The sequence below is a fragment of the Rattus rattus genome, chromosome 15 (assembly GCF_011064425.1).
Source record: "Rattus rattus isolate New Zealand chromosome 15, Rrattus_CSIRO_v1, whole genome shotgun sequence".
Classification (NCBI taxonomy): domain Eukaryota; kingdom Metazoa; phylum Chordata; class Mammalia; order Rodentia; family Muridae; genus Rattus; species Rattus rattus.
The window spans coordinates 31,879,151-31,894,863 of NC_046168.1; the positions used below are offsets into that span (position 1 = coordinate 31,879,151).

Here is a 15,713-nt window from a genome sequence, read left to right on the forward strand (position 1 = left end):
ACACACATGTAACGTAAGCTGGGTCTTTCGCACCATGTAGTGTGTGGAGACACAGTGTAAAGACTTTATTTACTGGGATAAAGCAGAGCTGGGAGGCCTTGACGATGCTTGATGATGCGGGAGGAGGATATGGACAGGGCACCAGCAGCCACTTTGGGGGAGTGCAGTGCTGAGACACTCAGCCTTGTAAGCTTTATGGAGCTACACTAACAAAACTAAACAAAATAAAACAAACAAAAAAATCCATGCTCAAAATTACCTTACGTTGTCTTCGTTCCTTATTGCAGACTCCATAAAAGGCTGTTTTTTGTGACCTTCTTTGAGACAGTGGTAGAGCTCATTTCCAAGAGGGCTCACAGGACCTTGGGGTTCCTTCAATAGTAAAGCATGCTTAAAGTGGATAAATGCTACAATGCAAATAAATCCCCAAAATATATGAAGTGAAAGGAATCAGAATGAAGAGCTATGTAATCAGACAGAGAATGGAGCTGCACAATATTGTGAGGATATAAATATCACTGTACTGTAGGCTTTAAAGCCACTAATTTTGTTATCTAAATTTTATCACAATAAAAAATATGAAGAGAAGAAAGTGCTAATGTTTTAATACTTTATATAACTTACTACTGCATAGAAATAGTTCAATACCAAAATATGTTAAAATGAAGGGTAGAAAACACAGGCGAATGTAAAAGGAAACTTTAGAGGAAATTCTTAGGATTGCACACAAGTCACCTGGGAATCGATCATAAAAGCACAAGCTCAATAAATCTGAAATCCTGTGCCTGTGATACATTCAAGAACGGTAAAGACGCTGTTGACCGTGAATCAGACTGTAAGAAGAGTCCTTTGATAGCTTCTCCTCTAATAGATTTCATATCTAAACTTGTTAGATCTATGGCTAGTAAGGAACTAGAGACTATAAAACACACATAAATGTTCACAAGCTAAGAATTACCCACTATAACTTCAGGATGAATTTTAAAAGTGTAAAATCAAAATGTAATGAAAAACTAACTCAAGTTTAAGAAACTCAACAGCGAGACAGTTTTCTAAGAGAAAAGCAAAGGAAGACTATTTTAAATCTGTCACTTGTTTGTTTATTTTCGTACTGTCAGTGGTCAAACTTAGGGCCTTACATACATTATGCAAATGCTTGATCACTGAACCAATTTAAATCCCCAGTCCTTAAACTGTATCAAAACAGAACTTAACCTAGCATTTGTGGAGCCTTGGGTTCTAATACTCAGAACTACAGACAGATGAAAACTCTCTAATTTTGCCCTCCGGAAACGACTTAGTGGCTGAGCAGCTCTTGCCGCTCTTGCAGAGGACTGGAGTTTGACTACCAGCACTCATATCAAGCAGCTCCAACTGCTTCTAGCTCCAGCTTCAGGGAGGGCTCAGGACCTCTTCTAGCCTCCACAGGCATCTGACCAGAACATATACAAACCAGCAGGTAGATGTACATCTAAAACAAACAAACAAACAAACAAACAAACAAACAAACAAACAAACAACAGAACAAAACCCCCAAACACCAAGAACCTAAGACTGGGAACTGCAAATGTTTTATGTTGTAAGATTAAGGGGAAAGACAGACATAGGAAAGTATTAAAGTAACTAAAACAATTGGAAAGTCAGTCTCTGACCCAACTTTTAAAGATTATGGTTAGCTGAATTGGTAGGTTCTTAAAATTCAGGTCATTTTTCAAACCAAATGAAAATTTAATGGCTGTCAGAAAATTCAATCTTAAAGATGTTTTCTTACAATAAATATGGGAAGGAAACACGTTTTGGAGAAGGGGCATAAAAGAACTGGCAAAATAAATTGTCTAAGCTTCAAGCAGCTCATACCCTCAGGGTCTGTCGCTCTGACTGCACTGAAAAGAGAGTGTGACAGTTTTGCTCTAGACCTCTGTCCAATGATGATGGCTCAATGACTTCTTTCCTGCTCATTCTCACGGAGAGAGAGCCTGGCTCTCCAGCACATCCCAGCAGCCTGTGCCATCATAACCGGTCCTCCTCAACTCTTTAAGAACAGATTTAAGTGGACATGTGAATTATTAACAATGCATAATTATCAAACTGTGAGTGCTTACAGACTCTTCTTGACCATCAAGTCCAAGCGTCTCAGCGACAACAGCATCTAAGTTAGAAGATAACTTGTCAGCGGGGTAACTGCTAGTTCCACATATTTCTAAAGAAGAAAAAAAACACAGACAACTTTAAAAAGATATAAAAAAATCACATAGAAGAATCAATGCATGAAAATCACAAAGATTAGGAAAAAAATCAAGGTACCATTTTTAAGATGACAGTGGACACATTTTAAACTGTTCAAAAGGTCCAAAATGCTTTCTTATAAATAGCCATGTGTTAAGATATTTTAGCAGACAAATTATGAGACTTTTTCATTCATCTAAGTTTTCTACTTTTCCTTAAGTAACTTAGTACAACACTTCAGTTATACGTTGCTATAGTAAAAGGTAAAAAACAGAACTTTTGTTTTCTAAGGGAAAAACCAAACAGAATTTGCAGAAACATGTAAAAAAAAAACATAATAAAGGTTTAAATACATAAGGACCCTAAATCTGCTCAGGGAAATCAAGACAAACTATACAACTGGATGCCTAACATGACGATGCTGAAGGGAAAGGGAAGCCACCATTTAAGGACCGGGGGCAGAAAGCAAGGTTTTAGGTATCTTTAAGGACCCAGATAGATGGGACAAAATGGCTTTTCAGAGAACTGCGTATGATTTAATAGCTAGGCACCGACTCGTGGAAGATGAAAGCATAATATGAGCTCACACCTGCTAGCTAGGGGTCAGGGGTCAGATTATGCTGAAGAGTTCAGAATTTCTCCTGGGACCAAGGAAAAGGGACAAGAGTTTTGAAAGGCCAGACATAAATACTTGGGTAAAAGGATAATTCTGACTCTGACAGCCTCATAGCCAAGAACAAATCTAACAGGCAAGGAATGAAACAAAGTCTAAAGCAGTCTTGAAGATGCTGGTGGCTAGAACAGTACAGAGGGCAGAGAACACGTAGGGGAGTCAGGAGGCAGTGGATTAGTAGACTGGAGGACGTTTGAAATGAGGAGCAAGAGCCTCAGATGACTCAAGGCTGAGGACGGGAGTAACCAAAGCGATGTGCACACTGTCATCCACTGAGAAGAAGGACAACAGCATGGTGGGACAGCGTCCAGGTTTGGACACGCTGAAGATGAAATACGTGTAGGCAGACTCAACAGCAGGCAGACGTGTGGTCTGGAATTCAGGAGAAACGTCTTAAACGGCTACAGATTTAGAGCTTGTTAGTGTAAGGGTAGAAGCAGAGCACTGATTCTAGGTGAGGATTTTACAGAGAGAAGGACGGCAGCAAGCTCTGCTCCCAACACTTCTGATAACCACTGTGAAGACTTTCCTCTAAGCACTTCAGAGTTAAGTGAACGTGCACAGTGTTTTCCTCCTCCCTACACTGTTCTCCTCCTCCTCCTCCTTCATGCTCTTCCTGTCACAGGAGCACAGAAGGAGTGACTTGAGAGCAGGCTGGGATAGATGATGGTAAACAATGACACTGACAACAGACTGCGTTGCTAACTTTGAAGAGGCTGTAACTAAAGCAGTGAAGATTAAGAGGATTTTTTAAATGGAAGATAATAAGATAATATACGTGTACATGTCAGCAAGAAGAGTCCAGCAGAGTAGCTGGAGATACAATAAAATGTAAGTGGAGAGGTTAGGGATACGGCAGAGCAGAAAGTCAGTTGTCTCCTATGTGCAAAGCTCTGGTTTCAGACTCTAACATGGGGTGAGAGGGAGGGCACGACAGAAAAATCTGTGTGTGTGATTTCTGTTTTCTCTACTTGTAGTTTTTATGGTAATCTCACATAATCAGTTATACTTGTCAAGTTTTGAATCATGCTACTAGTTTAATACCTAGTGATCTCCATGCAACTGAACTCTATGGTAGGGTCTAAGAGGCTGTCGTCTTTTCTGACCCATCAGTGCAGTTCAATATGGTTGCTCCTCCTCCTCCTCCTCCTCCTCCTCCTCCTCCTCCTCCTCCTCCTCCTCCTCCTCCTCCTCCTCCTCCCTTCCCTCCTCCCCTCCCTCCCCCCCCCTCCTCCTGTCTTCTGCTGGCCATTATTGTTAGTCCTCCTTTCCCACTGGAAGCTCTTCTTCTGGCTACTTAGATCTACTTCCTTTTAATAACCTCTAAATCACAACAGATACAGCTGCAACACTGTCAGTGTGTATGTGTATGTCTATGTGTGTATGGGGGGCGGGGGCTTTAGGGGACTAACATGTCTTTCCCCTTTTATATAAAGTACAAATAACATAGAGTACACAAACAGATACAGTGTTTCTATAGTACTAACTCTATGGGGGCAATAACTAGGGTAGAAAATGTGTGAAATGATTTCTGGAAAGAGATAATAAATATCTCTGAAAACGGAGATAATGAAAAAAAATCACTGCTTAACAATGACAGAAGTAGGCTGGCCTCGATACCTGAAACCTGTGCACCTACACTGATTTGTCCACCTACACTGACTTGCTTGGTTACCTCACGGCGTTAGGTAGTATGTTAACAACCTCCACACGTATCTCAGTACACAAACCTTTCCTTCTAAAGAAGAACTTTATCTGAACATTTGCTTTGAATTTCAAACAATATTTTCAAAGCCAAACTCCTGAATTTTAGCTTCTCTGAGTCCCTTCCATCTGTCAAGGAGCAATTCTATTATCCCTATTGCCCAGATCTCTCCTGTTACCCATCCTGCTCTGCCACAGACTTCCATAGTGCTCCCCAAACAGACCAACTGACACTGGAGTTCCCTATGACGGACACAGCTCCTGGACGCCACCCACTCCTTTTAGCCTCTGTTCTAGTGTCACTTTAGTAAGACGGTGCTGTCCTTGCCATCTGTTGACTTCAGGTACGTGACTCTACCTGACATAAATTTGTTTTCTTCCTCCCATAATCAGACTAAAAGTTCCAAAAGAACAAATACTTCCTTTGTTCAGTGCCTGACATAGCAGAACCTTAAATACTTGTTTAATGAAGGGATAAAAAAAAAATCACAAGTCTTTCTTACTTAATCATCAACATTTTACATAAGTTTAGATATTAACATGAATTAATATTGGCCTTAACATTACTTTCTCATATTAAACATATCTCTAAAACACTGGCTAACTCTGACTGTAGGTCTTGTTGCCTAGCAATAACCGCGACCTTACACTTACAACCACAGTATTTACTTACTAGACAGTGGAGAGTGACTCTGATCACAAGTGTCGGCTACTAGAATTTCATGTTCCTCAGAGTTAACTGGTGCAGGAGCTGAACCCTTAGAAAACTTTCTTAATTCTAAGATGGGGGAGAAAGAGGATAAACAGTAAATAACGATAAAAAATGCTATCTAGCTTTATTCTGGTAAGTCAATGTAAATTTGTCTTTAACGCATAACAACCATTATTTTATAGACATAATTTGCATAATTCTTTAGTTCTACTGAGAAACCCAGCTACAGGCTAGGACAGTGGGAGAGAGGCCTGGAAACAGCTTGGTTGCTATGACCTGAGTTACCTCAGTAGTGACAGCTCGGTCACTTCTCATTGGGGACAAGGCACTAAGTTTACTAAAAATGTTACTGGCTCCTGTTTCTCTAAAATCTGTCCCGAAAGAAAACCAAAATGTGTTTTACTGGAAATCTCTACAGCTTAAATACTTAGTTCAAAGACAACCAAAGGATAAGGTAAAGGAACAGAATTATACTTTAATTATAACATGAAGATTAAAAAGTGCTTGACACTATTAAGATAAGTAACTATGGTAAAGAAATTACCACTAGTTAAGTCATTAGGACATTTAAATTTTTTTTAGGTATTTCACTTTCTAAGTAAAAAAAAGAATAAAATTAAAACCAAGTTTTAAAGTCATATGCTTGTTTTTTACAATTAGAAAATAAGCCTTTATGGATACAAATAACTACTAATAAAACCACTGCAGTTGTTCTCTGGATGTTCATAAGGATGAATTTAACCATGATATAAATTATACACATAGCTATCTATCTGTACCTTAAAGACTAGCACATATTTTAATTTAGCTCCAAATAAAAGGATTTAAAAACATTTCTGCTGTTCTCCACTAGATGGTGATAAAAACACATAAAATGAAGGAAACTGCCAACTTGACATTTTCAAATAAAGATGTAATTAATTTTTATTAACATTTTTATGCAATATACTCTGGTCATATACTTTCTCCCAGATCCTTACTACCAATTCAGCCTCATGTTCTTGCTCTCAAAGACAAGACCAAGAACATTTTTAAACTTCCAAATCAAAACTGAAAACACAAAAAAAGCACACACACAGTTTTTTGTTTTTGTCAACTACTCCTGGGCTGTCTGGTTTAAACCTGTGCAGGTCTTGAGCACACTGTCAGATGTGAGTTCCTATGTGTCAATCCTGTTGTGTCTGGAGGAAGCTGCTTGTTTCCTGGAGTCATTCATCTCCCACCCCTGACTCTTACAATATCTCTGCATCCTCTTTTGCTCATACCCCAGAGCCTCCACGGACTGGGGACATTCCATTTAGGGCTGGGTGCCTGCTATATGCTATCCCGCTGTACCTCTTTGTTAATTATCGTCTACTACAAGAGCTTCTCTGACGAGGACTGAACAACGCTCTCTGTTCTGTGGGTTTAACAGCATGTCATTAGGAGTCTTTATTGCTGTGTTCCTTTAGCAGAACAGTAGTAGGTTTTCTCCTAGGCCCATGACCTATCTAGTTTCAGGTTCTCGGCCACCTTAACAGCATCTGTCTCATGAAGTAGGCCTTAAATCCATTCAAAAAGTGGCTGGTTGCTCCAATAACACTTTGTAGCAACTATTGTAGTATATTTTGCAGGCAAGTGTCTGTTGTACGTCACAGGGTTGTAAAAGGGCCAAATCAATCATTTCTCTCCTCTGCTAGTATGCAAAACCTTCCAGAACCATGAATACTAGTCAATAGGGATGAAGTTTCTAGCTGGGCACCATTTCGACTTCTTTTTGATAGTGGCCTAAGAAGTATGTTATACGTTCAGAAATAGGACCTTACCATCAGATTATGGAGAATAACCAACAGCCCTGTAAATAATCTGTGATGTTTGTGAGGGTTGATCTTTTACTTTATATATATACACACACACACGGGTGTTTTGTCTGCATGTGTGTCTGTGCTATGTATGTGCCTGGTGTGGAGACCAGGAAAGGGCACTGGATTTTCTGGAGTTAAAGATGGTTGTGTGAGGCCATGTGTATATTGGGAATTGAACCTGGGTTCTCTGAAAGGGCAGCAGGGCTTTTAATTGCTAAGCCATCGCTCCAGCTATATAGATCTACTAACTTTTAAAGAGCTAATTTAGCAAACCACCTTTTCTCAAATGTTTCAAATATTTTGGGTTAAGAATTAAGTCTTTGTCATTTACTTTAAAGGAACAATAAAAGAAATAATCACATTATCATGCCACATAAACTACAAGTACAAGACCATTTGAAAATGTAGCTTTTGAAGCATTTAGGCAAAACAGCAAAGTGGAATGGAATTAGAAATAGGTTCTACAAGCAGGCATGGTGAGGCCAGGCATGGTGAGGCCAGGCATGGTGAGGCTTGTCTTTAATACCAGCACTCAGGAGGCACAGGCAGGTAGATCTGAGTTCAAGTCCAGCCTTGTCTGTAGAGCAAGTTCCAGGACAACCTGGGCTCTACAGAAAATCTTTGAGAAAAACAAAAGCAAAAATAAAACAAACAAAAGGGGTGCATTAAGCTGGGCATAATGGCATAAGCCTTCAATCCCTGTGGCGGAGGTAGGTGAACTTCTATGAGCTCAAATCTAGCCTGACTACACAGTGAGTTCTAGGATAGTCAAGGGTACTAGGAAAGAAATAGATTCCATAAAGTATATACATTAGAAAGTCTATGCAGAGGGCTGGAGAGATAGCTCAGCAGTAAGGCATTTTCTGCTTTTACAGAGTTCCTGGGTTAGGCCACCAGCACCCACATGGCAGGCAGCTCACGACCTCCTGTAATTCCAGGTTCAGAGAGTTCAACCCTCTATTTGGACCTCTATGGGTTCCAAACACATACATATATACATACTCAGGTACATACACATACTCAGACTAACTATTGCTCACGTCTGTATATAATGCCAGCAAAAAATACCTTATTAGTCATTTTATGAATAGAGGTTAATTCACAGTGTATCCTTAATTATCTGAACAATGTCCATTTTCCTTCCATCAAACTAGGTTACATAGAAACAGTAAGTGAATACTTTACAAAACCCAGCTCTGACCCTTACCACTTGTACACGCAGAGTGCTCCAATTTAGTGTGCGTTTGTTCAACGTATCGGACATGGAGATTCTCCTTTCTTCGTAGGCGGTTAATGCCAGAAAAGGAAAAGGAAGTTATCGGTGAGTCTGGAATAATGTTTTCCTCACATTCAAGCTCAGCTACTTGATCCTGTTGACCACTTCTAGTGCAAAATGACAGATAAAAAGAAAATGAATTCTGTAAATATTAAATATTAAATAGCATGTAGTAACTACAATAGAACATAAATACAAAAATATCAGAAATGTTATTCCTATGTAATGCCCTAAACTCAGGGAATAGAGATGTATGAAAATAAGTTAGTATAAAGTGGGGAATATTAGTAGAATTTTTGACCCAAATTACTTGAAATGTTTGGAATGTCAGAGCATAAGAGAAATGGGAAAGGTAACAGGAGCACACAAGACTGCCTGGAACAGGAAGAAGGGGATGTCAATCAGACAGTCACTGTAAAAGAACAGGCCAGATCCTGTGGTTTGAACTGTAATCCTCACGTGACTGTTGTATTAGAACCAATAAGACTCAGCAAATGACACAAGGATGATAATGCTGACAGTCCAACTACCAACTTCTGTTGTGTGTTTACATCTCCAGGAATTATTCAAAATGCTAAGTGCATGACTTTAATTATTACAGCTGGATGAAATACTATTACTCTCATATTGTAATTGGGAAATAGATAGAAGTAAAGTAACTTATTTCCATAGTGAAAGAGCTAAGTTGGAATTTAGCATAGATTCTGGACAAGTTACAGAATAAGGTCCTGAGTCTAAAGACCAACAGGATTCTGTCCCAGCTTCTGTTAAGCTCTGCTTACCATCTTCTCTCAACCCTGCAGTTTACAACAGTTTCATCAAACCTGAAGCCATAGCCACTGAATCTGATTGAAACCCTGCCACATCTTTCCACTTCCTTAAGAATACAGCCCAGAAGTTTTCTTCTATGATTTTGTTGAAGATATTTACTGGCCCTTTAGGTTGGGAGTCTTCACTCTCTTCTATACCTATTATCCCTAGGTTTGATCTTCTCATTGGGTCCTGGATTCCCTGCATGTTTTGGGTTAGGAGCTTTTTGAGTTTTACATTATCTTTGACTCTATGGGATCTCCTGCCTCTGAGATTCTCTTTTTTTTTCTCTTGTACTCTGTTGGAGATGCTCACATCTATGACTCCTGATCTTTTCCCTCGTTTTTCTATCTCTAGAGCTGTCTCCCTTTGTGCTTTCTTTATTGTTTCTATTTCCATTTTTAAATCTTGCATGGTTTTGTTCAATTCCTTCACCTGTTTGGTTGTGTTTTCCTGTAATTCTTTAAGGGAGTTTTGTGTTTCCTCTTTAAGGGCTTCTACTTGTTTACCTGTGTTGTCCTGTATTTCTTTTTTTTTTTTTTTATGGTGGAAAAAAAAGTATATATTTAGAATTAACCATCTGGACTCACTTTAGATGATCCCAATCTTGTTGGCAACATCTAGAGCCTCATAATCAGGAGCCAAGCGAACATACCCCTTCTTCTCTCCGTCAGGCCGTATCAGGGTATTGACTTTGGCCACATCTATGTCATAGAGTTTCTTCACGGCCTGTTTGATCTGGTGTTTGTTGGCCTTGACATCCACAAAGAACACACGCGTGCTGTTGTCCTCTATTTTCTTCATAGCCGACTCGGTGGTCAGTGGGAATTTGATGATAGCATAGTGGTCAAGCTTGTTTCTCCTGGGTGCACTCTTTCGAGGATATTTTGGCTGCCTCCGGAGCCACAGGGTCTTGGGCCGCCGGAAAGTGGGTGACGTTCGGATCTTCTTCTTTTTGTGACTGTGGACACCTCTCAGCACTGCCTTCTTAGCTTTCAAGGCCTTCGCTTTGGCTTCGGCTTTGGGAGGGGCAGGAGCTTCCTTCTTCGCTTTCGGCGCCATTTTGGCGAAAAGGGTTCCTGTATTTCTTTAAGGGAGTTATTTATGCCCTTCTTAAAGTCCTCTAAAGTCATCATAAGATGTGATTTTTAAATCAAAATCTTGTTTTTCCAGTGTGTTTAGATATTCAGTATTTGCTTTGGTGGGAGAACTAGGCTTTGATGACGCCAGGTAGTGTTGGTTTCTGTTACTTAGGTTCCTGAGCTTGCCTCTGCTGTTAGTTTGTCTTGCTGTCTCTGATAGTGGCCTGACCCTCCTGTAGGCCTGTGTGTCAGCATTTCTGTAGACCTGTTTTCATCAGGTTCTCTCTGGTGTTAGCTTGTCTTGCTCTCTCTGACAGTGGCTTGACCCTCCTGTAGGCTTGTGTGTCAGCATTTCTGTAGACCTGTTCTCTCAGGTGACAACAGGTGCTGATCAGGATGTTGGGAAAGAGGAACCTTCCTCCATTGTTGGTGGGATTGCGAGCTGGTACAACCACTCTGGAAATCAGTCTGGCAGTTCCTCAGAAAATTGGACATAGTACTACCTGAGGAACCAGATATAACTCCTGGGCATATAGCCAAAAAATGCTCCAACATACATCAAGGACACATGCTCCACTGTGTTCATAGCAGCCTTATTTATAATAGCCAGAAGCTGGAAAGAACCTAGATGCCCTTCAACAGAGAAACGGATACAGAAAACCTGGTACATCTACACAATGGAATACTACTTAGCTATCAAAACAATGACCTTATGAAATTCATAGGTAAATAGATTGAACTAGAAAATATCATCCTGAGTGAGGCAACCCAATTACAGAAAAACACACATGATATGCACTCACTGATAAGTAGATATTAACCCAAAATCTTGAATTACCCAAGATACAATCCACGGACCACATGAAGCTCAAGAAGAAGGACAACCAAAGTGTGAATGCTTCACTCCTTCTTAAAAGGGGGAACAAAAAAATATTCATAGGAGGATATATGGAGGCAAAGTTTGGAGCAGAGACTGAAGGAACAGCCACTCAGAGATTGTCCCACATGGGTATACAGCCCATATATATATGTATGTATATACAGCCACCAAAACTAGATAAGATTGATGAAGCTAAGAAGTTCATGCTGACAGGAGTCTGATATAGCTGTCTCCTGAGAGGCACAGTCACAGCATGTCAAATATAGAGGTGAATGCTAGCAGCAAACCACTGAACTGAGAATGGGACCCCTGTTGGAGGAATTAGAGAAAGGATTGAAAGAGCTGAAGGGGCTTGCAATCCATAAGAACAACAATACCAACCAACCAGAGCTTCCAGGGACTAAACCACTACCCAAAGACTATACATGGACTGACCCATGGTTCCAGTTGCATATGTAGCAGAGGATGGCCTTGTTGGGTACCAATGGAAGGAGAAGCCCTTGGTCCTGCCAAGGCTGGATTCTCCAGGGGAATGTGGGGGGTGGGTGTAGGAAGGGGGGTGGTTGGGGAGGGGCACACCCTTATAGAAGAAGGGGAGGGAGATGGGATAGGGGGCTTATGTCCAGGAAACTGGAAAAGGAAATAACATTTGAAATACAAATAAAAAATATCCAATTTAAAAAAAAAAAAAGAGTACACATGGAGGGACCCACGGCTTCAGCCATATATGTAGCAGAGGATGGCCTTGTTGGACATCAATGGGAGAAGAGGCCCATGGTCCTGGGAAGGCTCGATACCTCATAGTAAGGTAATGCCAGGGTGGGGAGGTGGGAATGGGTAGGTGGGTGGGGGAGCACACTTATAGAAGTAGGGAGAGGGAAGATAGGATAGGGGGTTTCTAGAGGGGAAACCGGGAAAGGGAATAACATTTGAAATGTAAATAAATAAACTATCCAATAAAAAAAAATCCTGTAATACTATGAGTACAGTCCTGAACCCAAAAGTTTAAAAAATTACAGGAAGCCGTCATTCAGTGTGGCCGTTGTCCTTGTTAACTGGTAAGTAAGACAAATGGTTGAGATCACAATTTCAAAGCCACTTAGCTAACAAATATAGTAAGGCCCAAGTCTCCACTTTAAAACTTAAATACTAACCAAGCAAAACCAACAAAAACTCTAGATAAAAGCAACATAACTACATAAGTGGTTTCTTACTTAGGCTTCTACTGCTGTGATAAAGCAACAAGATCAAGGTCAGGCGTGGAGGCCCAGGCCTTTAATCCCCGCACTTGGGAGGCAGAGGCAGGTGGATCTCTGAGTTTGAAGTCAGCCTGGGTTATAGAGCTAGTTCCAGGACAGCCAGGACTACACAAAGAAATTGTCTCAAACAACAACAACAACAACAACAACAACAACAACAACAACAACACCACCACCACCACAAACAAAAAACCCATCATGATTAAAAACAACTCGGGGAGGAAAGGGTTTATTTCAGTTTACATAGCCTAGTCACACACCATGAACAGAAGTCAAAGCAGGGACCAGAGGCATGAACTTGGATGTGAGAACTGAAGCAGAGACCATGTAAATGCTGCTTCTGGGCTTGCTGTTTATGGCTTGCTCAGCCTGCTGTCTTTTACGATCGATTGAGGACTACCTGCATAAGTGTGGCATCCCCTGCAATAGGCTGAGCCCACATCAATCATTAATCAGGAAAAAGTCCCATAGGCCTGTTGGGGGCGTTTTCAACCAAGGGTTCTGCTTTCCACATGACTCAGCCTGTGTTAAGTTGATGTGTAAGTAGCCAGCACAATTGGGAACTATGAAGTAAGCCCTATTTCTACTCTGAAATCTGTCAGACCACATTAGAGAAAACAAACAAACAAACAAACAAACAAACAACCTTTTTTTTTTGCATCTTGAGACAGTGCTGTACAGTAAGTCAGAAGATTAGGTTTGATTAAAGCTCGTGCTGTTTACCAGTGATGAAACCATACACATGTCATTTGCCTTGTTGAGCTTTGGTTCTCTCATCTGTAAAGTCTAGATAATAAACTACTTGGCAGAATTAGGGATACTCTGTAAATTAGGAATGATACAGAACAGAAGACCAGGAAAGAGAATGCAGGAAAAAAAGTTACTTTTATTTCTAGAGAGAGGGAAAGAAAAAAGAAGAGGGAAGGGAAGTTGTTCATATGCCAAAGAATTCTGCAAGAGGAAGTATTTATTATAAAGCTTCTAGAGCACTGGAAAAAGAAGCAAAACATCTTAAGTAAATATGAAGCATTTAAATAATTTATAATGACTGCTTATGTCATTATAAAACAACATATTTTAAGATGCTTACAATAGACAATAGAACAGACAAAACTGCATGACTTATTTTGTATGTGACTGAAATGCACTGCATAGTTTTAAAAAATGAAACTTGTGACTACACTTTCAGCTTGTACAACTAAGTACGATAAAAGCAGGAAAAGTAGGAGAGTTTCTGTGCAGTTAAGAGGAAATACTTACTCCATTTTCTGTTGCAGTTGCTCAGAAAGCTTTTTGTTTTCTTCCTGAAGAGCGCTCTTTTCATTCACTTCAGAGTAGCATGGAGGAAAAAGCACATTAACATTATGTCAGGCTCTTCAAATGCCAACGTTTATCAAGAAATTAGGATTTGGTTTCTTTTCTTTTCTTTTTTTCTTTTTTGTTGTGTTTTTTGAGACAAGGTACCACTCTGTCCCTCAGGCTGATTTGGAACTCAGCACACAGGCCAGAGCAGTCTCAGCAATCACAGAAATCTTCCTGTCTCAACCCCTTGAAAGGCAGTGTTGGGATGTTAGCCTAGACACCTGGCCTTCCCAACTTAAACCAGCGTGTGGGAAGCACCCCAACCTAGAAACATGCAACAGAACGAGAATAAACGCCAGTGGGCGTAAGATAGCTTAGTCTCTGTCCCCTCATGCACATGCCCAGTACTAAGGCTGCAGACATGTGCCGTAGAGAGCATTCTGGGCAATGATTTCAGAGTCTCCTGTTTGTACAGCAAACATTTCAACCCTGAGCTATCCGTCCAGCTCAGGCTGAATTTTATACATTTGTCCCACGACTCCCTTCTGTATATATTGCTAGTGCATATGAAAAAAAAAGTCATTCTGCAGAATGACTTCACATGTGTTGGGATAACTCTGGCTTCAGGTAAAATGAGATTATTTTCCTTTCTTTAAAAATCGAAAATAGATTTTTCCCCCACATAATATACCCTGACAACAGTTTCTCTCCCCTCTACTTCTCCCATATCCTCTACAGCCCTCCCCCATCCTGATCAACTCCTTTTCTGTCTCTCATTAGAAAACAGCCTTCTGTGGGATAAGCAGACTTCTTTAGTATTATCCCACAGAAACTAACATTAGAATAGGACGAACCAGAAGGAAAGGGGTGCAAGAGCAGGCACAGGAAGCAGAGGTCTACTTATCTCACCCTCAGAATCCCACAAAAACTAAACTGGAAGTCGTAATATATATGCAAAGGATCTGTAGGATGAAAAGAGGGAAGAAAAAAACATTAAAAAAAATACAGGGGTGGGGAGAGCCCTGGCATAGCCCTGTGAGACAGGAGCCTCCAAAGGGGCCAGTGAATCACTTCCTGTTGGCTGTCTAAGCAGCCCATACTTTAAGTCTGGTTCTTTTAAGTGAGATTCCCAGGGAGGCTATCGACTGGACCTGCTTCTGGCTGGGGTGAAGGGGCGTCACTTCTTTCAGCCCTAGTCAGTCCTAGACTCTTGTTTCCTGCACACCCAGGCAGGCCTTGGTCTCGGTGAGTGCTTATGTGCATGGATCCTGTTGATTTACAGGGCACTGTTTTCCTGGTGTCCTCCATCCCCTCTGGTTCTATACTCTTGCTGTGCTCTGAGCCTTGTTTTGATGGAGACAACCCACTTAGGGCTAAGTCTTCCAAGGTTTCTCACTCTGCATAGATGGTTGTAGGCCTCTCCATCCATCCCATCTGCTGCAGGAGGACCTTTTTCTGTTGCCAGCTGATTTGTGAGAATGGCAGACTGCCAGTAGGAGCCATTTTACTGGTATAGATTTTGTTTATCTTTGTTTTTGTATTTTTAGAAAAGTTGTATCTGGTTTTATACCCTTGATCTCTAGGCTGTCAGTTTCTTGGTCACCCAAGCAGTGTTGGGTATGGGCTCCATGTGGTGGAGTGGATCTTATGTCAGGTCAGTTATTGGCTGGCCACTCCCACAAGCTTTGTGCCACCATTACATCAGCATAGCATGAGGCAGGGCACCAAAGGTTTATGGCTGGGTTGGTTTTTCTATTTCTCCTTTGTTAGTGTACAGAATACCGTTCTGTTCCAAAGATGCTAACCTTCTCCACGTTCAGTGGGTTGTGTGGGTACTGTATTCAGGAATGGGGCCTTTGTGTTTATGGAGAACAACCTACTGTCTTCACAAAAAGCCTGGGTTGTTGGGGGTATTCACTGATCAACAAATTAATTAGATGTAACC

At 40.8% G+C, this 15,713-nt stretch overlaps 2 protein-coding genes across 2 annotated transcripts in view; both read right to left on the bottom strand.

Annotated features, from left to right (window-relative positions):
• Rbbp8 (RB binding protein 8, endonuclease) overlaps window positions 1-15,713 on the bottom strand; it is a 70,351-nt gene that overhangs the window by 22,998 nt on the left and 31,640 nt on the right. Inside the window, exons 6-10 of the mRNA XM_032885473.1 lie at window positions 13,727-13,793; window positions 8,367-8,542; window positions 5,277-5,381; window positions 2,103-2,200; window positions 260-372 (exon numbers count right to left, since the gene is read on the bottom strand). Coding sequence (XP_032741364.1) covers window positions 260-372; window positions 2,103-2,200; window positions 5,277-5,381; window positions 8,367-8,542; window positions 13,727-13,793 — 559 coding nt within the window. The remainder of the gene's footprint in view (window positions 1-259; window positions 373-2,102; window positions 2,201-5,276; window positions 5,382-8,366; window positions 8,543-13,726; window positions 13,794-15,713) is intronic.
• Window positions 9,781-10,314, bottom strand: LOC116884338 (60S ribosomal protein L23a-like). Its single transcript, XM_032885472.1, has one exon. It carries the CDS (start codon window positions 10,305-10,307, stop codon window positions 9,837-9,839), a length of 471 nt encoding a protein of 156 aa, XP_032741363.1. The 5' UTR covers window positions 10,308-10,314; the 3' UTR covers window positions 9,781-9,836.